General features: G+C 36.8%; 1 protein-coding gene across 6 annotated transcripts in view; it reads left to right on the top strand.

Annotated features, from left to right (window-relative positions):
* THSD7A (thrombospondin type 1 domain containing 7A) overlaps positions 1-26,214 on the top strand; it is a 269,899-nt gene that overhangs the window by 167,094 nt on the left and 76,591 nt on the right. For 5 of the 6 annotated variants that reach the window (XM_030494627.2, XM_030494606.2, XM_030494585.2 and 2 more), the window contains 4 exons: positions 349-530; positions 2,993-3,061; positions 7,562-7,717; positions 9,426-9,629. In XM_030494627.2, coding sequence (XP_030350487.1) covers positions 349-530; positions 2,993-3,061; positions 7,562-7,717; positions 9,426-9,629 — 611 coding nt within the window. The remainder of the gene's footprint in view (positions 1-348; positions 531-2,992; positions 3,062-7,561; positions 7,718-9,425; positions 9,630-26,214) is intronic. The other variant, XM_030494595.2, reaches the window with a different exon arrangement.

The following is a 26,214-nucleotide window of genomic DNA, read 5'->3' as shown; positions in this document are numbered from 1 at the left end:
GCTGAGAGTCACAATCTTGAAAGTTAGCTTGTCTGAACATGAACTGTATGTTTCTGTATATCAAGTTTTTCTTCCCTCCAATAAAATGTTTATGTATGCACTGTGTTTCAGGAATCGAATGGAAAAGATCTTTCTAAAAAGTAATGATTTCAATATTGAAATAACAGAAGAAAAGTTTCTACCCACATAAAATATTAGACTTACTGCATCCCTGTGTATAGGAAATTCTGGGGCTCAGGCCATTTAGAAAATGAATAAAGCTGTTAAGGTGTTTCAGCTTGTATAACCTAATGCTGTATAAAATGGCTTCATAATTTCTAACGACCAAATTAACTGAATTTGATCCAGGTATGGTTGGCGCACCACAGAGTGGACAGAATGCCGTGTCGATCCTCTCCTTAGCCAACAGGACAAAAGGCGAGGAAATCAGACAGCGCTGTGTGGAGGTGGCATTCAAACCCGGGAAATGTACTGCGTGCAAGCTAATGAAAATCTCCTCTCCTATTTAAATACCCTCAAGGAAAAAGAAGGTAAATTTGATTCACTTGCATTTGTATTAGTGTGAAATCAGAGCCCTTCAGCATTCCAGAGCTCCTTGACAGCCATTGTCTTCTGTCATGAGTGCCTTCTTACCTTGCAGGTTTCTGTTATTTTCTTGTTCAAATGAAAATACTTAATCGCAGTAGCAGAGATTTTATTCTCTATGCTGCAAATATTGTTTCTGTTCTAAAAATTAATATTTCTTAATATTTATTGAAAAATATTGTCTTATGTGAAGGCTATGTCTCAAAGAGCATGAGAAGGTGGGTTGGAAATCCTAGATTCTGCTTCTTCCTCTATTGTAAATTTCCTGTGTGTCCTTAAGCTGGGTTATGAACTTGTGTGGTTTGATGTGCAGATGGAATATGTCTGCAGATGGAATATGTCAGTTCTCTCATGTAAGCTCAATATAGAAATATGTAAAAATATGATCAGATTTCACTCTTGCGGATTCTTTTTTTCTTTTTTTTTTTCCTCCTCTCCTCTCCTCTCCTCTCCTCTCCTCTCCTCTCCTCTCCTCTCCTCTCCTCTCCTCTCCTCTCCTCTCCTCTCCTCTCCTCTCCTCTCCTCTCCTCTCCTCTCCTCTCCTCTCCTCTCCTCTCCTCTCCTCTCCTCTCCTCTCCTCTCCTCTCCTCTCCTCTCCTCTCCTCTCCTCTCCTCTCCTCTCCTCTCCTCTCCTCTCCTCTCCTCTCCTCTCCTCTCCTCTCCTCTCCTCTCCTCTCCTCTCCTCTCCTCTCCTCTCCTCTCCTCTCCTCTCCTCTCCTCTCCTCTCCTCTCCTCTCCTCTCCTCTCCTCTCCTCTCCTCTCCTCTCCTCTCCTCTCCTCTCCTCTCCTCTCCTCTCCTCTCCTCTCCTCTCCTCTCCTCTCCTCTCCTCTCCTCTCCTCTCCTCTCCTCTCCTCTCCTCTCCTCTCCTCTCCTCTCCTCTCCTCTCCCTCCTCTCCCCTCCCCTCCCCTCCCCTCCCCTCCCCTCCCTCCCCCTCCCCTCCCCTCCCCCTCCCCTCCCCTCCCCTCCCCTCCCCTCCCCTCCCCTCCCCTCCCCTCCCCTCCCCTCCCCTCCCCTCTTTTCTTTTCTTTTCTTTTCTTTTCTTTTCTTTTCTTTTCTTTTCTTTTCTTTTCTTTTCTTTTCTTTCTTTTTTTTATTCAGTCAAGTTTGTAAGTTGCTTTCAGGACTTCAAGCCAATATAATTTCATAGATTTGTTTCCCTAACTGAAAGAGAGAAGAGATTATTCCCTCTCACTGTTACAGCTGGTACACCAACTTAAGCAAAGAGAGAATAGCTTAGAAGATGAAATCTTTAATTCGTTCGGTATTATATGTACTTAAGAACAACACTCGAGTATTTTGTTATGTTTATTTCTGCATATTAATGCAGCACTATAGATTTAGAAATTAGTAAATGCATTTAGCTTGCTAATTAAATTTTATTCTCTTCAGTAGCTGTTTCATACAAGCACACATTATTAATAAACCCCCCTAAAATACAGCCACGTACTTCAGGAAAAGTGATATCATTATGCAAGTCATATGTGATACAACATTTAGACCAGAGCTAACCAGACTGCAGGCTACTGATGTTTCTCCTGTAGGTTAAAGATACTCTCAGACTTGCCATAGAAGTAGAGTTTGTGGGGAATATTAATGCCAACATCCATTTCAGTGTGACTTTGGATCAGTAGGGTGTGACTTGTGTGCTCATGAGCCCCACATCTGTATTTATTAATGAAGCCGCTTTCAAGCCTCTTCGTATAATACAAATCAGCTGCCCAAGGGCTTTTAGTAAATCTTCTCTGCCGAACAAAGTTTAGATGCGCCAGTGAAGAAGTAAAGGAGTAAAGCCTTCCACCTGAGGAGATGTAACAATGAAATCAGTGGCAGCTTACTGTTCAGAATGATGATTAGGATTTTGGTAGGCTGTGAAGTCTCGCCAGCTTAGGCGGGTGTGAAATTTGCCCTTATCAGACTGTGACAGGAATACGCAGAGCCCATCAGGAGGTAATCTCTGCAGGCCCTGGAAAGCTGATTAAAATGTAACTAGTCTTTGGATGCATAAACATGAGAACAATTTCAAGAGCTCAAACTAGGGGTGAAGTGGGTCTTAGTTTAAAAACGAGCTCTGGGGTGTTTCCATGTTAGGGGACAGATCTTCAGAAGAGCTGCCTCTCTGCTCATCCTCTTTCTCTCCCATCCTGGATTTGGTATGGGCAAGAGCTGCTCTCAAGGGCCTCCTAGGAATGAGCAAATCAGTGCCTCTAAAACCAATACCATTTGGAAACTATGAGTAATTTGAGGATGGGAAAAAGCCAGGGGAGATGCCTACCAGTTTTAGCTGTGGGGAAACGCCTTCATTTCAGTGTAGTTTGCTATTGGTTGTAGTGAATGCTGTCTCGGTAAGGCTGCGTTGAAGACCTCCATTCTCATATACTCACAGCGGCGTTTCCCTGTTATTTCAGAAAGTCAGTCACAGAGCAAGTCGAAGGCTAGTGCTGCACCTCTGCTATCGATCACTTTTGAAATAACAGGTAGGTAAATTAAGGCCTCTGACTTGGCCTTTCAATCAGACGCATGCAAAGGAGGCAACATCCCTTTCGGAGGAACTATGTTGGCTGTATGTGTATAATTAACATGGTTATGTAGCTCTGAAATAGTTTGATGGATTTATGCGTTCTCAGGAAATTTCAGATCAGTTTGAAAGTGACAGGTCTAAACTGAAACTAATGAAGCTCATGAGCCAACTAGGCCAGTTCCCTGCTCTGCTACTGAATCGTTTTAGCAAGTGACTGATTTTCCTCTCGACTCTGAACACTGAGAATTGCTTCACTGCATTCATCACATCTGCTACTTCCAGTCCCTTTTGCAGATTTAAAACACTGAGTTAGGGCTCAAGTAAGAATTTTAACTTTTAATACTTAGCTAAACCATCCAGGTCCATATTATCTCCTGTCAGAATTCATAAATTTAGACTTGAGGAAGAAGAGGGAGTGTTAGGTGTAGTAATTAGGCAGCTAACAGTCCAGATTCCTGGAGGCCACTGTCATTCTGTCATTTACTTGCCACTGACTTAAATTGTTTCGTCTCTATTCACCTATTTAACTGGTTTAATCACGAAGTTAGAAGAAAGTAAGTACTTTAGAAGAAAGTAAGTCTATGAGGTAGGTTGTATCATCTTTTTCCAAGTACCTTTAAAACCCTTGATGTAGAATGATGATAGGATGAAAGTTCCTTTATTGGCAAAATTTTATTCTACATCTGCAAACACACATTCAATGCCCTGTTAAACACAGAGGAACTGCTTACATGCATGGACTTGTGCAGTTGCTTACAGGATCAGGTCCTGAATTACATGCTGGTTTTGGGTGACAGCATTCATCATTGTAGGAAATGAGGGAAGAATATGTATTCCTTCGTTGTTGGTCATAATATGTTTCGGGCTTGGTTTTTTCTTGCTTTTTTTGAGTGAGAGCACTTCAGTTTAAGAAATTTCCTTCCTTTGCTGTGAAATTCATGTGGCAAATGACCAAGACTATGAAGTTGTGTCAGCTTATGCTGATGTAGCCATGTACAAATTCAGTCTCTTTGCTAACCCAGTCGTCACTGGACACTAGCCTGTTGAGGGTTTCTGGAGAAGAAAGAGGAGGTTAAAACCTCAATAAATGTAGCAAATTTATCTGAACTGTGGATAAGTTTTTTTGGTTCTTTTTCAAATGCAGTCATTCATGTAGAATCATAGAATCATAGAATGGTTTGGATTGGAAAGAACCTGAAGATCATCTAGTTCCAACCCCCTTGCCACGGGCAGGGACACCTCGCACTAAACCATGTCACCCAAGGCTCTGTCCAACCTGGCCTTGAGCACAGCTTCCTTGGGCAGCCCATTCCAGTGCCTCACCACCCTCAAAAAAAAGATGCCACCGCCTCAGCAGCAAGGAGGTTGCACAGGGCACTGCCAGGGTAACTCATGGGCAGACGATCGCTTCTGCCCCTTCCCCCCAACCACTCCAATGATCCTTCCACAGGAAGGAATGTATCTGAATATATTCAGATAAAATTTCTGAATATAGTAGATGATTTGTGGACAGGGTGATTGAATCCCATTTTTGTTTTCAGGTCACTACCGCAAACCTGAAATTCATTCAAAACTGGGTAATTTTTTAGTTAGACTGAAGGAGAAAGAGAGATTATCAAAATGCCTTTACTTTTCTTTCAACTTTTGGCTCCAGAGTTGGTCAAATTCCACACAGAGCTTGTAATACTATATACAATCTAATCAGCATTCAGTATCACCGCCAAGGAATAGAAAACAATCTTTATTATGGCCATAAGAGAGTATGAAAGCACAGAGATAAGACAAGGTTTTAAACTGTAAATTTCTGCATCCAGCATCATCATCTCTCAAAGCATCTTTGCTAAACAATAAGCAGTAAAAGCTGAGGTCATTTATACTTTTTTGATGATGAAAGAAATCCATTTAAATTTATGGGAGCGAGATGTTCATAAGATACCGAGGCAAGTTTTCTTATTTTACTGTCATCTCAAAGAAAGAATTCTGAGTAATCCTGGGTGAAATACACCCTGAGTGTTCAATGATGTAAACAACTTTTAATGATGTGGAATATAACTCGCCTCTCCTACTGTTGAATTCTTTTGTTTTAAAAGCAGTATATAACAGATATGGTAGCAGACAGTTGTACATCACTTATGTTCTAAGAACAGCATTTCAAAAACATTTTTGCATATTGAGAGATTTATCGATACCATTTACCCGTCCCTAGAGCACTTATTTTTTCTCCTACACTCTAGTGAGTGATCGAAAAGACAGATGTTTTCAGTAGTTTCATGATAAGTTTATTTAACAATTTTTGCTGACAAGACCTAGAATTCTTACTGGACAGATACCTCCAAAAAACTGAGAGAGTGTTCCTGTTACTTAAGTCACCCTCTTTAAAGCCACATACAGTCACAATTCCTCATATTTCAAAATTTCAGGACCATCACAAATTTAGATTGAAGCCAAATGGATTCCAACAGCAGTATAGTAGTACCTTCTATTGCAGACTCTTAAAAAATGTGGTTGAGATATGGAATGTCAGTGATATGAAAATCTGCTCCTTAAAGCTTCTTGATGAAAGGTCTTTGATATTTTTCTAAGTAACATCCCATGAACTAGTGTGATGGTAAATGCTTTATCCTGATGCAGGCTGGAGATGAAGCGCAGCATTTGCCTGCACACTTTCTCTGTTCCCTGAAGCAAGGCTGTGTCTCTGGAGTGTAACTGACCCTTAATTTCAACTGTCTCACTTGGACAATTCCCTGATTAAATCAAGGTTAAAAAAGTATGGTTAGCAATTACTTACTGGGGTTTGTTTGGTTTTTTGGTGGTGTTTTTTTTTTTTTTTATTTACAAACTATTCAATACAATTTCAATTACAGGCAAATTATGTTTATTTATATCCATGTTTTACACAAGATATGCATATTATGATGATTATCATGCACATTAGGTGCACATGTCAAACGTATTGTAAAATTCAATGTTCTGTCATAAAATTTAATTCTAGCATAGCATTATGCAAATGTTGGCATATTTGTTCTTGTATTATTTTGTGTTAAGAGGTTGGTGAGCTGGAGGCAGTAATGTTGAATGACTTTCTGCCATCTTCATGCTTTCATTATGTGGAGCAATAGTGTAAAACCATGCCAAAGGAGGCAGCATGGGAAATCAGAATAGGGTGATGAGTTTTTCATTTCCTTTCCCCCTTAAAAAGTGAGAATTTATTACTTATTCTGTAGCTGGATGGATCATCTACTTAAAAAGTCTGAATGTAAAGACAGACATCTATCTACAAATGAGACCATACTTTAACAGCCTAATGTTTAATGTTTTATCTGTGGTTATTAATCTTATCTTTCAGGTGGATATTTTGTCATGTTCTGAACTTATTTCAGAATATGTTTCATCAGAGAGTTCTTTCCATCAAAAGAGATTATTTGTTGTGGTGGCAGTAAATTAATGAGTAATTTCCCTGTGAAAAAATGCTGAGGGAATAGGATGAGAGTATTTTAAGTTAAAGAATGGCATGTCTCTTCAATCCACCAAAATGAATTAATATGGCAGACTTAACTTTGCCTTCTAGCAGTTATTCTCTGCTTAGTGTAATAATTTGTCAAGTCCTATATTAAGAAAAAGAATTAAAATCTTGCTTGTAATGAAACGGTACATTTTGTTTTAGAGTTTTGTGCCTTACTCTGGGAAGTGTAACCCGGGAATTCAAGAGTGAAGTATGGAAGGAGCAGGGTGATTTTGGTCTGTTCCAGGGCTTATTGATCCTTAAATAACAGAAGAATCTGCCTTCACATGTGTCTTTTTGGATTAATAATACTTTCATGGAAAAAATAAATTGTCTTAATTATTTTAAATATATTATGTGTATATATTTATATTATATGCAAAACATATAGGTATTTAAAACTTTCTTGAACTAGTGCTGCTACTGCACAAATCTTATTGCTGAGTATGCACTTGAAGGTCTTTAGAATAAAAAACCCACTAAAATTTTGTCATAATTTTAACCTTGTTTCTGGTTATAGCTTAAATATAATCTTCTAAATATTAATTAACCAGCCTTTTGAAGTTATAGTATCATATAGGAGCAAGGAGATTTATACAGCTTTTTGTTCAGTTTCTTTAGTGAAGAAATAATAAGACAGCAGGACATCGATTTACAGAAAGCACAATGTGAACAACTGTTGTAGTAACATAATCTATCCATTAAATGAAAGGACTAGGTCTGAGAGGGTGCTGCAATACCTACAGTCTTCCTGACTCCATGTAATCGGATTTGGCCTTGTTCATGCAGCGGGTAAACTGTCTTCTATTTCTTTTTTTTTTGAGACAGGCATTTTTCCATCACTTCATCAGATTAAAATGATGATGTAGCAGTCTTTCTGAATGAAGAATGGTTTTGTTCACTTAAAGCTGAGGATCGTGACACATGAGAAATGTGTTGACTTTGTTTTGACAGCCTCGAGGCCAGTGGACCGTAGGCTGTGTACGGGACCTCTTCCCAGCACTTCCCAGTTGTGCCATATCCCCTGTCCTACAGAGTGTGAGACCTCAGCGTGGTCAGCTTGGGGACCATGCACCTATGAAAGCTGTGATGACCCTCAGGCCAAGAAGGGTATGTAAAAATTCAGTGAAGCCTTTTAATGGTAATTATTTCATGTTCCTAAGTCACTAGGCACCTCTGGCCATGCAAGCATACTTAATTTTGCGCCAGGAAGGGTGTATGTGGTGCCTTTGAGCATCAAAAAAAAGTCATTCAATTAGGACTATATTTAGTATTACTGCTCCACCAAACTTGGCAAAAATATAGGCTTGTTACTAGGCTCTCAAGGTCAATTTGGGTTATTACAGGTCAGTTCCAGTTTTAGACCTTTCTCTTAAGCTGAACAGGATAGTTTCTATATGTGTTAAAATCACAATTCTGGCACTGTTTGAAAAGGAGGACAGAAGCAGCCTTTAAGGTACACTGACCAAGTCACTCAAAGGTTTAACATTCAGTAATAGCTTAAGAATTCATCAGTAGACTGTAAAGCATGATCTGGCCAAGAGTGGGGACCATTCGCTGTTGATAAGTGACACTGTTTTACTGATGACATATGTGCTGGTTTCAATTTTCACATGTTTTACGGTTTTACGGTTTACTCCTATGCAGAACAGATTGTAGTAACCTGACGTCAAAATAGGAAATCAAGAATACAGTGACAAGGACTACATGTGGGAAGTCTGCAGGTTTCTGGCTGTAAATGAGAAAAAATGGCCTAGTCATTGCTGTGTTGTGATTATCAGGCTTGGTTCCTTGATTAAAAACACTCATAAGAAAGGGCAGTCACACATGGCCACTTGAAGGAGCAACTGTAATCATCACTTTAGCTTCTTTTTCCTTGTATACTGCTAGCTACACCAGTCTGGGCAGCAATAATGCAAGTTTTACAATGCTGCCTCAGTAATGTGACCCAACCTTGAACAATTCAAGTAGGAAAAAGCAGCTCAGTGTGTAAGCCTATTGGATTAAGTCTCCTCTGAGTACAGCTGTCAAGTAGTCTCTTATGTCTGTTGCTGTTACATCACTAAAAGTTTTACTACATTTTCAGGGGTAGTGTTTAGGTTTATGAGAATGATTTGGACACCTGCCTAATGGAAACATATTAGGGTGTACTTCATGCAAGTCTTTATTCCTGAACACATGATCAGGGTTCTTCTCCCAACTGCCAGTGTTTTCCCCTGATCTGGAATTTTTGTATTTTATTTTATAATTGCATTGACAGTTCTTCTGCAAGAATGATGTAAATGTTGTACAGGCACTCCCAGTTTTAGCAGGAAGTCTTTCATTTCCTGGCAGTTTAGTCTTTTATTTTTATTTCCTTTTTTTTGGTGGGGAGTGTTTATAAGCTGATTTCACTTGATAACCAATCCATATTGGAAGATACCTGAGAAGAAAACAAACAGCATACTTGAGAAATGGCAACCCAGGAATCTAGTCAAGATTTGTTAGATGAGGTGGATCCAGCAAGAGTGATGCACAGGACAACAGACTGTTGTCTGCCTCCTGGAGTACATGAGACTTAGGATAAACAGGCATTTAAGGCAAAGCTTACTGAATGAGCTTAAAAGTTTCGATTCCCTTGTTAAGTTTTACTTCTCTGACTCTCACTTCAGTGTGTTTTTCTACTCAGTTATTTAAAATGCAGTGTTGTGCTGACTGTGATATCTTTTAGACAGAAGAGAAACAGACCTGTTCACTCAGGTGTAGATAGATAAAAATCTCTTCACTTTGCATTTAGAATTGAATTATTCCACCCTTTGTATTTTCATGGACATTTCAGGCTTTAAGCTAAGGAAACGGCGCATCACCAATGAGCCTACTGGGGGAACAGGAAACTGCCCTCACCTGCTGGAAGCCATCCCATGCGAAGAGCCCTCCTGCTATAACTGGAGAATCATGGGGCTGGAGGAGTGCATTCCTGACAATGAGAAGCCATGTGGCCCTGGTACACAGGTTCCTGTTGTCATCTGCGTCAACAGTGATGGTAAGATGCTTTTTCCCACAGTCCACACCAACTAGAGTGAAGATGCTAAAATGTGGTCCAAAAGGATAGCAATTTTTGTTGTTATCGGCTTTGTGAGTCCTTGAGATCAAGCTGTCTGGAATAGAGAGAAATGTCCTTTAGTACTGGTTAGGAAGGATAGGCCCTCTAGTTGCTCTAGGATCAAGCTTCTTCACCTACACACCATGGGTTTTCAAAGGTTCCTGAAGAGACTTTGAGAAAAGTAAATAGAAAACAGCTATTGTTTTTCAGGAGGTCAGACTCATGCCTGCAATGACTTGACTGAATTCCCTGATGTAATCCCACTAACAAAGCTGATCTTCTTGATTCCAGAGCCAAATAAAGTGTGAATAAAGTCAGATGCATTGCAGTAAGTATAGCTGGAAGAAAAATAATAATGTTCATTTAAAAGCATGGTTTGATGTGTATTATGGAGTTGGTTTGACAGCCCAAGCAGACTTGCTTCTTCAAAAGGTCAAAAAAAATACCACCGTTATTCGGTTATCTTCTGTGAGAGAAAGCAGATTTTGCATGACATAATCATAAAAGCCAATTTGGAAAGCTGCTTACAAAATACTTTAATCTATGGAAGATTCATGAATTACTGTTGCAAGAATATTCTTTATTCATTAGCGATATTATAATCTAGAACAGCATATAAATTAAAATAATTGTACTAACTACGGTGTAGTTATAGTAAGAGATTTCTAACTCTGTAGATGATTAAGTAAAAGAACACCTCTGATGAGGGTTTAACAGCTGCACAATATATTTTGTAATAAATTTGGTCAGAAGTAATAAGAATTTATTATAGAGATATTTAAATCTTTACCTTTTATGCTCAAGAATTTGGGTCATAGTTGAGTTTTGGGGCTTAAATTGAAAACTTTAGAGTGTAAGCTGTATTTTTCTGCATGAACCTAAGAGAACTGGTAACCATCTCTAAAGCTCAGAAAGATATCAGCCTAGAATTACAATATTATATCTGCTACATTTTATGTCCCTATTTCAAAAAATTTCTCCTCACGGTGTAATAATTTCTTGGCAACAATTTTGGAACTATTTGACATTTTATTTGTATACATTTTCAGATGGAAAATAGCCTTTTCCTCATAAATGAGAATATTTCCTAAATAATTATGAAATTTTCTTTTTTTTATTAAAAAAAATAAATCTGTAAAACTAATTTTTTTTTTCTTTACTAGAGTTTGGCTAGTTTGCCTTACCTTTGGTTTTGAAGAGTGGTATTTGCTCACATGTCTAACTAAATTGTAATATAGACGTTTATATTTTCTATAATTTCTTGTAACCATGATACATTTGGGGCATGCAATTAAGCTACTAAACTTTGAGGTACCTGTTATGGTGTTTGCTTCTGCTCTGTTTCAAACTCACAGGATTTGCTCTCTGCACTGCATGGGCTTTGGTTTTGGCCAAATTTTACTTGGAAGACTTGTAATTAACTTTTTTACTCCCAGTATTAATTATTGTGTTTTTGTCTTTCTGAGCTATATGGCATTATATATTGCTGTAATTAAATGGCATTATACATTGCCTATATTGGCAATCTGTCGCAGAAGGAGTGAGAAGTCAGTCTTCGGCCATGTGCCTATCAGTCTTTTGAGACTAAATAGTTGTGGACACAGCTTCAAAGAAAGCAGAAAACAACTTGCAATTATGGTTTGTTTTACAAAGATCCAATCACCCACAAAGATACATGTTCAGTATCTTTTGTCAGAGCACAAAAGCAATGGAGAATAATGTCGTAGAATGCCTCAGCTCTTCTTTAAAATCCCTTCTCTTAGTAAACAGTTTTCTGTGATCTTCACCAGTAATACCAAGTGTTTTTTACTTAAGTCTCTCCTGAGAGAGGTTAGCATGATACAGCTGAAACAAAGTACGAAATAAGGACTCACCAACCTTGGTTGTCTCTCCATCCAAGCTAAAGTATCTCCTTACTTTGCCTCCCACAGCACCACACACTGAAAATCCTGTAGGCAATTCTTAAATGCTCCTCTAAACACACACCACTACCTCTTTCCAGGTAGCTCCTATCTACTACTCTGGCCTCCTACCTTGGCACAGGATACAAACATTTGTTGCAGGCATCCAGATTCCACTCTGCAATCAGCCCCTGGGTAGGTGAGGTTGGATCAAAGGGACTTGTTTGTATTCAAACAAAAGTGCATTTTCCCCTTGGCTTCTGCTTTATAAAATGAAAAAGGCTGGTGGTGTAATTTTCAGAGTAAGCATTGTACTGTAAATGTAATGCTCTAACATAAGATAAACCCAACACTGATGAGTATCTTCTCTTTCTCTGGATTGCTGCATGATTCTATATGTTTAAAGTATAATTAGTTAGGATAACATGTGTTGACCTGGGTGTTTTACTTCACAATTAGAATCAAGTAGCAGTGTTTGGGAGATTGCTTTATATAATTGGAATGAGCTTCTCTCTTCCATTTGGTGTAAAGATAAGAGTCATTACAGCCTTTGAGACAATAGCAAAAGATTATCCTCCCATGTTGTTGCTGGAGGCCTATAATTGTCATTCTCTTTCCACAGTGGATTGCAGTAATCGGAATTTTCATTCAGGCTGAAAAAATATGACAGTCAGTACCTCAGGTTGTCATTGCAGAGGCTATAATGAACTTTGATGCATTTTATTACATAAATGGAACTTCAGCCTCTTACTGTGGAAAGAACCTTTTCAGAAAAAATAATTCTTCATCAGTCTTCAAGGAAATTTTACAAAAGAACTTCTTTAGGTAAAAAAACCTCCTTTTGGTTGTGGAAAACTGCAAGACTGGACAGAACCTGATCAGAATTCCTCCATCATATACATTATTTTAATAATTAGAGATTTGTAGCTTATGTTCCATGCTACAGATTATCTTTTGATAAGAATAGAATGACTTTTTTTTTTTTAACTGAATTGTAATTAATGTATTTTTATATATATGTAATACAAGACATGCTTGCTTGCATGCACACACAGAGGTATGTATATATTATCTATTATTAAGTGGTTTAATGCGGTTCAAAAGAGTGATTTTACAGCAGATGAATTTGCTCTATTTCTCTGTAGCTGTGGCAATCTATGAAGAATGCAATTTCAAAAATATTTCAGTATTATTTTAAAATTATTTCCTATAGTAGGAAAGCTGCCCACTTTTACAGATACATTAGAGCTACTCCTCTGTATATTGGGAAAAGTAATTTCTGACATAAAAATCTGCAAAATTGACTAGTGCTGAAAATACTGCCTACAAAATACTGGTTCATTCATTATGGGATTTCAGATTTTAATCTGTGTGCTGAACTCTGGAGCACAAGTACTAGCAGTGGCTGTGGTGTCAGTTAGTGTGCTTTTGATCATCACATAGTAGGCTGAAATTACTTTTTCATTTTAAATAATAAATTTGTTTACAGCCTTTATAATATGTGAGGCTCTGTACCACTTCATGTGTTACTCTGGATAAAACAGATCTCACTTCTGAAGGGCAAATTTCTTCCAGACCTTGTTCAGGCTCACTAATTGTTGGTTTACAGTGAACTCCAGCAGGAGAAGGAATGGACTGACTGCCATCTCCTGCCTCACTGCTGTGAGAGATGACTAGCCTTAGAAGAGGGAGGCACAGCAACAACAAGGCTCTTCGTTTATATGCAAATTCGTGCAACTCTTTGAAGTAGCAGAATTGTTCCTGAGTTGTATAGGCAGAGATGTGTGTTGATGTAGCTGAGCGTCATGAGTTCTTTCCTGGCATCTGGACATAGCGTGGGTGACACAGGTCTGGTCTTCCTGAGACTGGAGTACAAATCCATGAGTATATCCTGATGTAAAAGGGTGGGTTGTACCCTATTTGCAATACTGGGGAAAAACAGTGGGTTTGGTAGTTCATAAAAATACATAGAAGGTAAACTAGTCTGCTTTGTTAAAACTCAGATGTAAACATTTCAAACCAATTAGTTTAGCTACTTTGTATGGAGTGGCTCGAACACTGTACTGTCCAAAATTGAACAGTGTATGTTTCCTTCATCTGTGTTTATTCTTAGCTAGTTTGACTGACTGAAGACACCATCTGTCAGCTATATGACAGTCCTGTACGATTTAATTGCTATATTGTTTTCTCTAAACTTAGAAATATTTATTTCTGAAATATTTGTTGTATTTGTTTTATTGAATTTTACTTTGCAGAGAAGCTCATAAAGTTTGTTCATGTAGCTTAAATTTTCTTCTATAGTTTCCTACAGATCTGTATTTTGTTTCTTAATTTTAACTTTATATCTTCTCAATTTTAACTTCATGTCTTCTTTATTTCTTCTTACAGTAGGCATCTAATTAAATATATAGAGTAAACCAGTGAAAACTGAAGATTGGCTGGTGCAAACATTTTCACTTAAAATATTTTGGCTGGTTTAAAAGTTGACTCTTTCTGTATATTTATGGTTTAAATCAGATATTTGCTAAATGAGTAGCTGCTGGTCTTCATTAAGTTTCACAATGGAAAACATTAAGAGAATAAATGGAAGCTTTATAGGTGTACCCAGGTATAATGAGTCTACTTCTTCTGCCCTTTCAATCGTATGGATGTATGCATTGAATGAAGAAACCATCAGACTGGCTGAACTTTTTTAATGATTACTTAAAAAGAAAATGCCTACTTTGTGTCACTTTATAAGTTAGCTCTTTAAAAAGAATGAAGAGGCAGATTGAAATTCAAATTATATTGAATTATTGAGTTAATCCTGTAACAGAACAAAATCTGGCCAATGCTCAGCAGTCAATTAGTAGAAACATACCGTAGCTAGTGACAGTTTCTTTCAGCACATACTGCCTTATGCTTATAGGAACTTTGTTATATGGGCATTAGTCATCATTTGCCAATATTAATTTCCTAGGTAATGTCATTACAGAATTGAGTTGGACTGTTCTTTTCTGCCTGACAGCTTTTTGGCTGACCATCTGAGGCATTTAAATCAAATGTAATACTCATACTTTGTTCTTCACTGTAAACACATGGGATATGAAATTTATAACCTGGTCATTTCTTTAATTTGTCTGGTTACCTTAAAACTATTGAATTTGTTTATTGGATATTTGTTATATGTACAAATTTGCTAGAGGGTAAAACAGTCAGTTTAAAGGACCTTAAAACTGATCCTCTCAGGCTTCAGAGCATTGGATTTTTAAGGCATTTCTTTTTAATAAGATTTGTTTTGTTTGGTATAAAGGAATATATGGAAAAATTAGTGCACACTACTGCTTAAGTTATACCATTTCAGTTCTCAGGAAGTTTGATAATCCTGTCAATAAAAGGTCATATTTAATATATCATACAAATTCCTTTGTTTCTCATCTTGACAAATAGGAAAATTGGCATATCCCTATTAAGCTCTCTGTAAGAATAGATGCATTTAGTGTTTGCATAACTTATAGGAAGACTTAAATGCATCACTTGCTTTGTCAATGTCTTTAATAGTTGGCCTAGACTGTGATGTGATGATTTAAATTAAAGGGATAAGTAAAACAAAACCAGAGTTTATACTGCATAGTCCAATAAACAATTATCACTTGGTGCAATAGACCATTGTTTCAAATTTATCATATATTTTTTCGAGACAGAGTTGCACTTGATATGGACAATGCCTACAGAGACATTGATGTTCATTACAAATATTATTAAGTTAAAAATAGGTGGGCCAACATAATTACTAAAATTTTTTTAGTAAAATTACTAAAATCTTTTACCATGACACTTGTATCATAGATCATAATTTGGCTGTCTAGTCAGATGAGTTTACTGGCCTTTGGAATGTTACTTCTAAAATGCACGATAATAATCTTGCAGCAAAGCAGTGCTGATGTACTTAAAATTTACAGGACTTGTAGGAATAGAAGTTGCCATAGCAGGAAGCACAAATATTTTGGAAATATACCACAGAGAGTGCAATTACATGTTTCATATGATGCATGCTTTTGTTTTCGATGGTACAACCAAATGGAAAAGTAGGATATTGCAAGAACTGCTTGTAATAGCAGTGGGTAAATTAGGAGAGGGGGATTTTGATGCATAAATTTTGGGTTACATAGCAGACTGCAAAGCAGGAACCCAATCCTGTTGAGACCCAAAGCTTCATCAATAGTAAGAATACAGAGAAGGATTATCTGTGTCATTTTGCAATTCTTGTAACTCCTATGCACTGTACAAGCACCATCTCTGCTGAATACTTAAGAAAACTCAGTCTTGAGAGTAAAAAGTACTTAGCCACAATGATTACTCCAAATCAGAGCAAATACCTGAGGATCCCAGTCTCTCCAGTGTTCCCAGTGATCTGTTTGAGATTTCGGAGCACTGGTAGCTTTTGGCAAGGTTTCAGCTATGTAGAGTCACAGACCTGTTGCAGAGGGAAAGGAACAGATTTGTGAAAACAGGGATGGAAGGCAAGAGGGAGAAATTGGTACTGACCAAGCAATGAGGTTAAGAGCTGGGGAAAAGTAGGATTTGACCCTATTTTCCTCCAGGACACTTTACTGAGATCAAGTAAGGATCTTGAAGTTATACAATGTCTCTACATGGCCAGGATTAGGAATGAAACTAGGGGGCATTCAGTCTAGTGACAGTCAGCCCAAAGGAGGATTTGACAAGCAGCTGGAGAGGACTTGGCAGGGCTGGGTGAAAATGATGTGACAGACTGGGATTAATGCCTGGAGAAAATAAGGCTGGATAAGAAGCCAGAGAAGGGAAAGAGAGAAGGAAATTCATCACCTCTAGAGCTGGGAATGCAGCTTGTTATAGTCTGCTCCTGCTTTTGCCCCTGAGATCACTGGCAGAGCAGTACGTGTGCATAGTCAGTGTAATACCCATGGCAGAAGTACTGTTTTTCATTTGGTTTGTGTTTTAAACTAGAAATTTGGAAAGAAATATGATGTCAAAATCAAGTATTTTAGGTTGCAAAGCCAAGCCCTCAAACATTAGGAAATTAAGGTTGTTTGTCTGGTCCTTATCTGAATGGAAGTCTTTAATTATTTATTTGTGCCTACATGACATTTTCTCCACAGAATCTGCGACTCATTTGTGAAACGGATATATCTCCTCTGGGGATAAAGTGGGAATTTTGTAGTAATGAATGCTTTGTCTTTGAGACAACTAGCCTTAGTTGTCTCATTCTTCAGTATTTAATGTTGCTCTGCTTTTGTTCAGCATCAGCAAAATATAAATAATACTGACCTGTCACATCTTGAGTATTCTGAAAATAAATGTATTAGTTGGTGTCTGATAGCCATGACAGAAGATCTTAGAAAAATTACCAATTCTGTTTTAATAACACTTTTAATTAATATGTGGTAAATAAAACATAAGCTCATGCCTCAAACAAAGAGAATAAAATTAAAAATACCAAATAGCTGCTCATTAAGGAGTTTCCAATCTGTGAACTGAAGGAGGAAGGGACCCAATGGAAAAATAATGTGTGTGATTATGCAATTTAAAAAAATGCATTATACAAAGGCAACTTTAATGCTGGCATTTACTGCTGTTTAGTTTCTTGACATAATTTTTGGGGTAATTTGTGGATTAGCAAAGTAAATCTTGCCCTAGGAATTATCAGATGTTTGGTTTTAATTTTACTGATTTAAGGCATCATTTATTGGTACTGATATTATTTTATAAATAGCAAAAAGTGCTGCATTAGTGTTCTTCAGATCATAGAATCATAGAATGGTTAGGGTTGGAAAGGACCTTAAGATCATCTAGTTCCAACCCCACTGCCATGGGCAGGGACACCTCACACTAGGCCATGTTGCCTAAGGCTCCATCCAACCTGGCCTTGAACACTGCCAGGGATGGAGCATTCACCACTTCTTTGGGCAACCTGTTCCAGTGCCTCACCACCCTCACAATAAAGAACTTCTTCCTTATGTAACCTGAACTTCCCCTCTTTAAGTTTAAACCCAATACCCCTTGTCCTATTGCTACAGTCCCTGATGAAGAATCCCACTCCAGCATCCTTGTAGGCCCCCTTCAAATATTGGAAGGCTGCTATGAGGTCTCCACCCAGCCTTCTCTTCTCCAACTGCTAAACAGCCAAAATTTCCTCAGCCTGTCTTTGTACGGGAGGTGCTTGAGCCCCCTTATGATCCTCGTGGCCCTCCTCTGGACTTACTCCAACAGTTCCATGTCCTTCGTATGTTTAGGACACCAGAAGCACACACAGTACTCCAAGTGGGGTCTCATGAGAGCAGAATAGAGAGGGAAGATAACCTCCTTCGACCTGTTGGTCATGCTCCTTTTGATGCAGCCCAGTATACAGTTAAAAAAGATAAAAAGATAACAAATATTAAGTAGAAACTACATCAAATCTCTTGTTCTGAATCTCTTGTTTTGTTTTGTCTGTAAGAGTGGAATAAAAAGAATAATACTAGCTAGAAACATCTTAAATCTTTCGGGAGGCTTCTAGAAAACCAGTGATGCCCTTCTAGTAGGGGAAAGTAGTCTTACTTCCAGGGTACAACTGATTTCTCTGAGTACGTGCAAATCTGCAGTGAAATCTGTCAGATTTCTGTGACTTTAGGGCCTTAGTTTGTATAACTTGTTAACAAAGTAGAAAAGTTATAATGTTCTTATACTTGCAGATGTGTTCCTGCTAATTTGATTTTGTTGTGTGATGTTGTATTTCCTTAATTTTGCATAGGTTTATAAGATGCAGTGGTATTTACCTCTGGTTGCTTTCCTGAGATCTCTTTCTCTGAATCCATATACTGAGAGGCCAGGGGAAAGGAAAAGTCAAAAGGATGGGTTAGTTTCAGTCTTCCAGAGAGGAGTCAGTTATGAAAATGTTTCCAAAGAGAGGATTTATTCACAGTCTGAGCTCCCTAAAGGTATGCTATGCCTTCCACTTGTAATGATGAGGGGATATTCATTGTAAGATAGATAAAAAGATGTTCTCCAAAGACTGCATTTTATCTGCCAGTGGTAGGAAACAGACAGAAACATCCATGAAATTAATTATAAAACCATTTCTCAGAAATGTATAAACATGACAGTGGCAGTGATCTCTTATATACCTCTTGGGTCCTGTGTTCTAACTGTGATTGAACTGAGCTGTCAGATTACATATAGAGTGACAACTCTTTACTAGCTGCACCTGGATGAATAATGCAAAGAAAATGTTTGTAATAATCTTTTACTATATAAAATAATTTTTCTGATTCTCTTAAAACCCCTTTTAAGTTACAGGTTTATTTGTGTGGCAAGAGGCATCACATATCATTTATGAATGCATAGTTGTAAATTTGCTGTAAATTCATTGTATAATTCTGTAATATTAGATAATTGACAAACGGAAAAATTCATTTAATATTCTGTCAGCTGCATACCATTAATCATTCTCTTCAGCTGTGGGTTATGCTCTTTCATGGGAAAATATTGGTGATGAAACTGCAGTGCTGGAGTATTTATGAATTAATTTATGATGCAACTTTGTGAACTTATAAGCTTAAATTTATAAAGTTATCCTCCAAACTTCATATTTATGCAGAAAATTAGAAGCCTGAAATTCATGAGAGTTGATATTTAGTGTTTCTTGAAAACCAGGCCATTTAAAGTAACTGTCTAAAATATGCAGATAAGTAGCTCAGTGTAGGGAATCATTGAAAAGATTGACTATGGTGAGTCCTTCCGTTCTGCTGACATTGGTGGAGCTGTCAGATCATTTTCATGCTACTGTTTTTGTAGTCTTGCATATTATTTCCTTTTTATACTTCTATTCCAAACTCATATCCCTGAATGTTAATTTAGTTCAGATCAGCACATCAGAATTATAATTTATAATAAAAGTGGTTTGAAATAATTGACATTCCATTGCCCTTCCCAGATGACTTCTCCAATTGATTTTGAGCTTTTTGGGAAGGAGAGGGAAATGCCTAAAATAGTAGTTACAGTAGAGTGCCTGTGAAACCTTTTTAAAGGCTACAACACTGTTTGTCCTTATCTGATCAATTAAAAAACTTAATAAACTAGTCAGTAGTGAACAAAACAGTAATAAAATGTTTGGGGTTTTTTTCAATTAAACAAAAAGACATATTGCAATGCTAAAATAGAAACGTGTTGTATTTCAGATCCAGGTATTTAAATCCTACCATTACCAATGTTCAAAATAACACTACCAGTATTTCTGATCTGTCAAAGGAATTTTCACTGTTAAATGCAATAGAGTTTCTGCAACATTTTACAGGCAAATAGAGAAAGCTGGGATTTTGTGGGTTTTGTTTTTCTCTTTTGAAGTCACACTTTTATAGCTTTTTGTCCCTATGTGAATTGTGGCTTGATTGGGAAATGTTTATGAGAATGTCCAGTTGATCTTGGGATCAACTATATCTTTTGTAGGTGAGTTGCTGCTTTTGCCAAGTGTTCTTAGAAATATACAGTGAATTTTTAAATGATCTCATCCTCCAGATTCGCACTGTGTTGTCTTGTTTTCTTACAGCTCCATCAGCACTTTTCCCCTCCTTTCCCAATTCTGTTTAAAATGGCATATTGGTCTGACATATTGATCGTGCTTGGTCCCATGACTGATATTGATTTTATTCTCAATGGGACCATAGTCTGTCATCAAACTTACTTTTTCTTTCATATCAAGATGACGTTTGATTGGCTTATTTGACACTAGAAGGCAGCTGCACTTGGTTATGATCAATACACTTGTATTCTCTGTTCCTTATCATTCTCAGTAAGACTACATTAGCAAATGAACCGTGAAAATGTTTCAGCTACCTGTCAAGCAGTAGGAAAATCTTACTCTTGTTGTTAAGTAATGTGTAGGTATCTGCTGGGCTCTTTATTAGAAACATTGGATACCATTGCTCTGGTACGAGTCTACTATGGCATAAAGTATAGCAGATTTTTGGCTAAAGGCATATCATGTTTCAGTTTTTCTTTACTTTGGCTTCTCCGCATGGAGCCACTTAGGAGAGTTGATGCAAATTAACTTCAAAAATAATATTAGTTAAACTATATTAAATGTGTACGTGAATCCTCTTATTCAGAATTACAGTGGCCTTAATTCTATTTGTTAAGAATTTTTGCTTTCATTCTGAATAAGGATAGCTATACAAAATGTTAATACAGTTTAACTAATCTCCTTCAAAGTCCTGTTTTAATTAATTTGGATTAATTCTTCAGTATTCCTATTAAAATCTGTCTTTTCAGTAGTACGTTATCAGTAATAGTTCAGATACAGCCTCTTTCATGCTGGTGGATATTCAGTGGTATCAGTAGTAAAAATTCAAAGAAGGTATCATCTGCAAGAAGAGTTTTCCATTAGTCTTCGATGCATAATACAAAATATGCACTCAGTAACTTCTAGTGTTTTGTCAGAGATAAAAAGGCTGTTTCTTTGTAAGCCATAGCTAGTGCTGTAAGACACACTCAGTGTGCCTCTGTGTGTATATATGTATGTATATATATATTTTATTTTTTTTAACTGGGAGCTTTGCAGGTAGCCAAGTGGTTGCTGTATGCATCAGTTCTCAGGGGGAACTAATGCCGTGGCTGCCATGATCACTACCATTTACAAAATTACATAAACAAATACAGAGAGAATTTCATATTTTCTGGATGAAATGTATGTAACTGTTTTTTCAGCCTGAGTAAATCTAGCAAAGAATAGTGAAAAATAAGAGAGGGGATAAAGGAATAAAGTGTGAAAGTGGATATCACAAAATGTTCTTCTTAAGATGAAAATGATAGCAGAACAATTTCTTCCAATATTCTCATTCTTATCGAGTAAAGAATTCAAGCATAAATAAGAAGTTTGCACTTTAATGGAAAATAAGTAAATTTGGTGGTTTTTTTCCCCAGACAAATACTTTAGGTTACTGTATGTTTCTGAATTAACATAGTCATGTAATACTATTTTTTCATACATTTTTTTTTTTTTTTTTTTAGTCTGGTGAGATGACACTGCATTTTAGATTGAAAAAATATTATTTGGATAAAGAAATACTATTTCTTTCCCTGTTTTTGTTTCTCTGCATCAAATTTAGACTGTACATGACTGTAATCCTGATAAATGACTCTAATACAAATGGAGGTACAAAAATTCTTCTGTGACCAGACATGAAAATGGGATTACTGGAAGCATTAATACCATATCTGAAGGCATGAGTTCATTGGTTTTAAACAGTTAACATCCAAAGAACATCCAAAGATGTTTCCCATCTAAAGCAATTTTTACAGGAAATATATGTCTTCATAATATGTTTTGAATTTTTGTTACAGAGTTGTCCCTTTATTCCTGTCATTATTTCAAAGTAAGGAGTGTTACTTCAGGTTTGATTATTTGTGTAACTGTTTTGTATACGACACAAAGCCTTACCTTCACCTGATGCATTAAGGAATACTGAACTGGATCTGTTAGCAGTGGCTGACTTTTCTTGAAGTTTGTGTGATTGAAACTTTGGATGAGCGTAAGGGCAGGGAAGAAGCTTTGGAACCAGAACTGTCTTACCTCTGTAGCAGAATGACTTTCACATCTTCTAGCTTTCCTATAAACCACTCACAAAGGGTTACCTGCTCCTGCATTCTTTCTACATAGCTGGTTGGAGGGAAGGTTAGCAAACACATGCTACTCTTTAAGCTGTAGCTGAGATGTAGTAGTAGCATTTACTAGTTTGGTTACAGAGAAGGAGCAGAAGTGCCCAGGTACTAGTGTTGAAATTAGGTTTCTGCATGAATATGGGAATTCTTGAAGCCACTGTCTCTCTACTCATCAAAATTTATTTTTCCATAAGGTGAATATGTGAGGAAAATTGCACAGTCATCAACAAGAAGTTATTGCTTGTGAAATATGGTGTCTCATCTTTTTAAGGAATAGAATATCTTAGAAAGATCATGATTTTTTTCTAAAATGTGTTGACATGCTATTGTCTTTGATTTGGAAACACTTGATATGGACGGTTTCTAAGCTCCAATTATTTTCCTTTTGTATAATATAATTTCCTGCCATTATCAGTAATTTTTCATTGCAAGTGAAAGCCAAACCCACACTTTAAAGTTCAGGATTATATTTTTAAAGTTATTTGTATCTTCCATTATTTTGTGTAGTGAAGGAGGGAGTAGTCAGTGGCCTTTTCTATATGTCATTGGTTTGTGCATGCAGTCATGGTAAATCTGTAAATAAGAGGAAGGCATATGCGCTTGTGCTAGCCAAGTTTCTCATTTAAAAAAAAAAAAAAAAATCCATCCATGTTTATAAGATTCATGATGTTTTTTGAATAAGTCGCCAAAGTATAATGTTTATAATTTTTCTTTTAGTAAGGAATAGACTGTATGATATTACATTGAAACCAAACCACCGTAAATTTTCAAACACAAATCACCAAATCAAACAGTTTACAATCCTACAATGTTTTCATATCATTAAACTATTAGATCAACTTTCATTTTTGCATAATGAACAGATGTGAGAAAATAGTGTGTTTGTCTTCATTGAAATCAGTGCCATTTCTACTTAGGCTTCTTTGAAGAAAATGACTTCACGAATATTAACTATCAACTAATTAAGATGTACTTAATTAAATGCAAATGCTACTTAGCAGAAGCAATTGAAGGAAAGGCATGTGATTAGGGAATTAGCAACCGTTTTAACACTCCGAGCTGCCAGCTAGGCACCTAAGCAATAGAAATAAGTGCAGGCACTTCATTTGATAAGAATAATACAAGGGAAAAATACACCATCTTTTCACGTGGTGTTTGTTGAAAAACTTTGGAGCCAATGAAGTAGAATATATTGAGAATATAAATTGTAGTTTAGTGTAGTTTAATGTTGTTCAATAACTAAAGAGATTAAAAATTAAACAAAATGTTGAGATTTTATCAACCTACCTCATGCAGAGATATTTTTTTGTCATTCTGGTCAGCTTTGTCTTTGGAGCAGATATGAATAAGCACCATCAAGATGTTATGAAGGCCTCTGGGATTAAGTTTCTTAATGTCTATCAAGGTATGAGTTAGATACAAGTATTGAACTGACTTCAGAGCAAAAATTGGTCTGTCAATCAGGTGCTGTTACATGTGCTGCTTCTTTTTCTTCCAAATACTCTTAAGATTGTTGGGCTAAATAAGATGGTAAATAATGAATTGCATGTAAATATTATTGTTTCCCCTTTCTGTGGCTTATTTTATTAGGTTTTCAGAGATTAACTTCTAAATACGCCCTACAGAAAAATCTGGGTCAGCCTTTCGCAGTTGTGTATGCATTTTAATTAGAGACATGTGCTATGAGAAAGACAGCTTTCCTCAGAGAGTTCCTCTTGTATAAGAAAAAAACTCTCAACTAAACAGCAAAAAAATAGAATTGCCTCCCCCCCCCAAAAAAAAAAATCAGTCATGGTATGAGACTGAATTTCCAATCAGCAGTTCTGATAAAGTTGAAATAAGACAAAGAGGTTTGAGGAAGTCAGATTACAAGTGCCTGATTATGCAGAAGGGCAGAAGCTGAATGAAAGTATTATGGGCCTCCACCTTTTCCTATGCATAGTTCACAGCATATGGTACTTCGCTATCTCTTCTGTTCATTAATAAAATAAAAATCCACAGTACTGCTGCAGCACCATGGTTTGGAGGGAAAAGTTAAGTTACTGTGATGGGCCGTGATAGGCAGGCAGGATTTTTCCTTTTGTGGTAAACTTTGGGGAGTGGTAGTTGCTTAGTGATTTGAGAGAAACACAATAACAGTATTAAAAAAGATAATGTTAGTTTATCCTGGTGATGGATTATTGTCTGCTTATTAACACATATAAGGTATCCTAGCACCAGAAAAATATGTGATGAATTTTTTTGTAAATTTGTAAGTTTCCTGTAATGTGAAGAATTTCCAATTTTGCGTTAGGCTAATCAGCCAATGTGTAGACAAGGTTATTACAGATGACAGTCTAACACAGAACTTCAAATTTGGATAAGTTTGTTAGTTTTCTCTTATTTCAGTGGATTTCTTGAAGTTGGGGTTTCTTGTATTTTCTTTAGAATAATGACAGCTGAACTCATTAATGCTTTTTCTGTGCTATTACAGTTTAGTCGTGACGTTCTGGAAACTTCAAGGCAATTAGGTTTTAGACTGATATTTTTTAGCTTATTTTCTCCGAAGAGTTATAATTAAAACAGACATTTAGACACTTCAGAATTGTGAGAAATTGCAAGAAAATGTAAAGACTGACAATGAAATCAGAATAAGGACACATATAGGTCCTCATGTGGAAGGAATGTGTATGGGAAACTGCATGGGAATTCAAGATAAAGAAGTCTTGTTGACCATTTCATTTACAACCCATACAGGCCGCAGTGCAATACTTGCCTGTTGATTATTTTTTCTACACAGGGAATGAAGGAAACTGTAAACATAACCATCACAGCTCACAGCTTTCAAAGTCGTGTGAACTAACTGCATTTTTCTTCCTGCAGCCTCCATACTTATATGCATTACTGAAGGCAGCTGAATAATAACAATAACTGAGAATTTAGGCTCAGTTGCTGTCATTACTTCTTTTATGAACTTTAAAATACAACTGCAGAATTTGTTTTACCACTGTGGGATATTCCTGTCCTTTACTGATTACACAGGCACTTGAAAAATAATGTTCAATATTAATGTTCAGAGAACTCTCTTGATTTGATCCCATTCATTGTGATTTTATCATCAATTTTTTATGTAGTTTCTATCAGGTTATAGTTCAGCCTTTCAGAGACTGTTGCCACATAAAGGACTGAGACCAAGTTGCCTTCTTGTGTAGGACTCCAGCAGCATTTTTATTTTATGTTGATTTTTTTTTTAGTTGTACTCTATGCCTCATTGAAACTTGCAGTGATTTTGCTTTTCATTTTAAGGCTTTTAAAATATTTTGCCCTCTGTTAAGCACTTGCCTTTCCATTTACTACAGGTCAGAATTTGACAGCAATTTCTTACTGTGCACTGAAGCATGTATCATATTAAAAGATGCACAATAAGCAAGAGGGTTTCCTTACCATGTGTCTCTGGTGATACCACCACTGGGAATGCTTCCCATTGGAAAGATCTTAAAGCGTTTTACAAGAAACTTAAATATCAGACACATTTTACAGATAAGTAAACAAAAACACAAAGGAACGACAAGATTCAACTGTACTAAATACAGAATGTAGGTCTTCTGTGGTCTAGCAGAAACTTTATCATCTAGACAAAATTATTGCAGATATCATATGTACATTCTATACCAATGATACAAATCTATAAAAAATCCCAACAAAGGTTTAAACAGTTCTTGACATTTAAATCCTCGAAAAAGAAAACTTCCTTTGCCTCTTGCCCTGTCTACATTCGGTCACTCTTTTTAGTGCAGTTTGGAGAATTTAGCCCAAAATATGCATCTGTTGCATGACAGAAATGTCATTCAAATATATAGGCACCATTTCTGAATATGGACAATTGCTAGATTCCAGACTTAAATGAACAAATCAACTGATAAATGAAGAGTTTCCTTGAAGAAAATGTCATATTCTCTTTTCATCTTTCTCCGTTGTACTTATTGTCA

The sequence above is a fragment of the Strigops habroptila genome, chromosome 1, assembly GCF_004027225.2.
Source record: "Strigops habroptila isolate Jane chromosome 1, bStrHab1.2.pri, whole genome shotgun sequence".
Lineage (NCBI taxonomy): Eukaryota > Metazoa > Chordata > Aves > Psittaciformes > Psittacidae > Strigops > Strigops habroptila.
The sequence above is the reverse complement of the archived record's forward strand: the minus strand, read 5'-3'. Positions and strand labels throughout refer to the sequence as shown.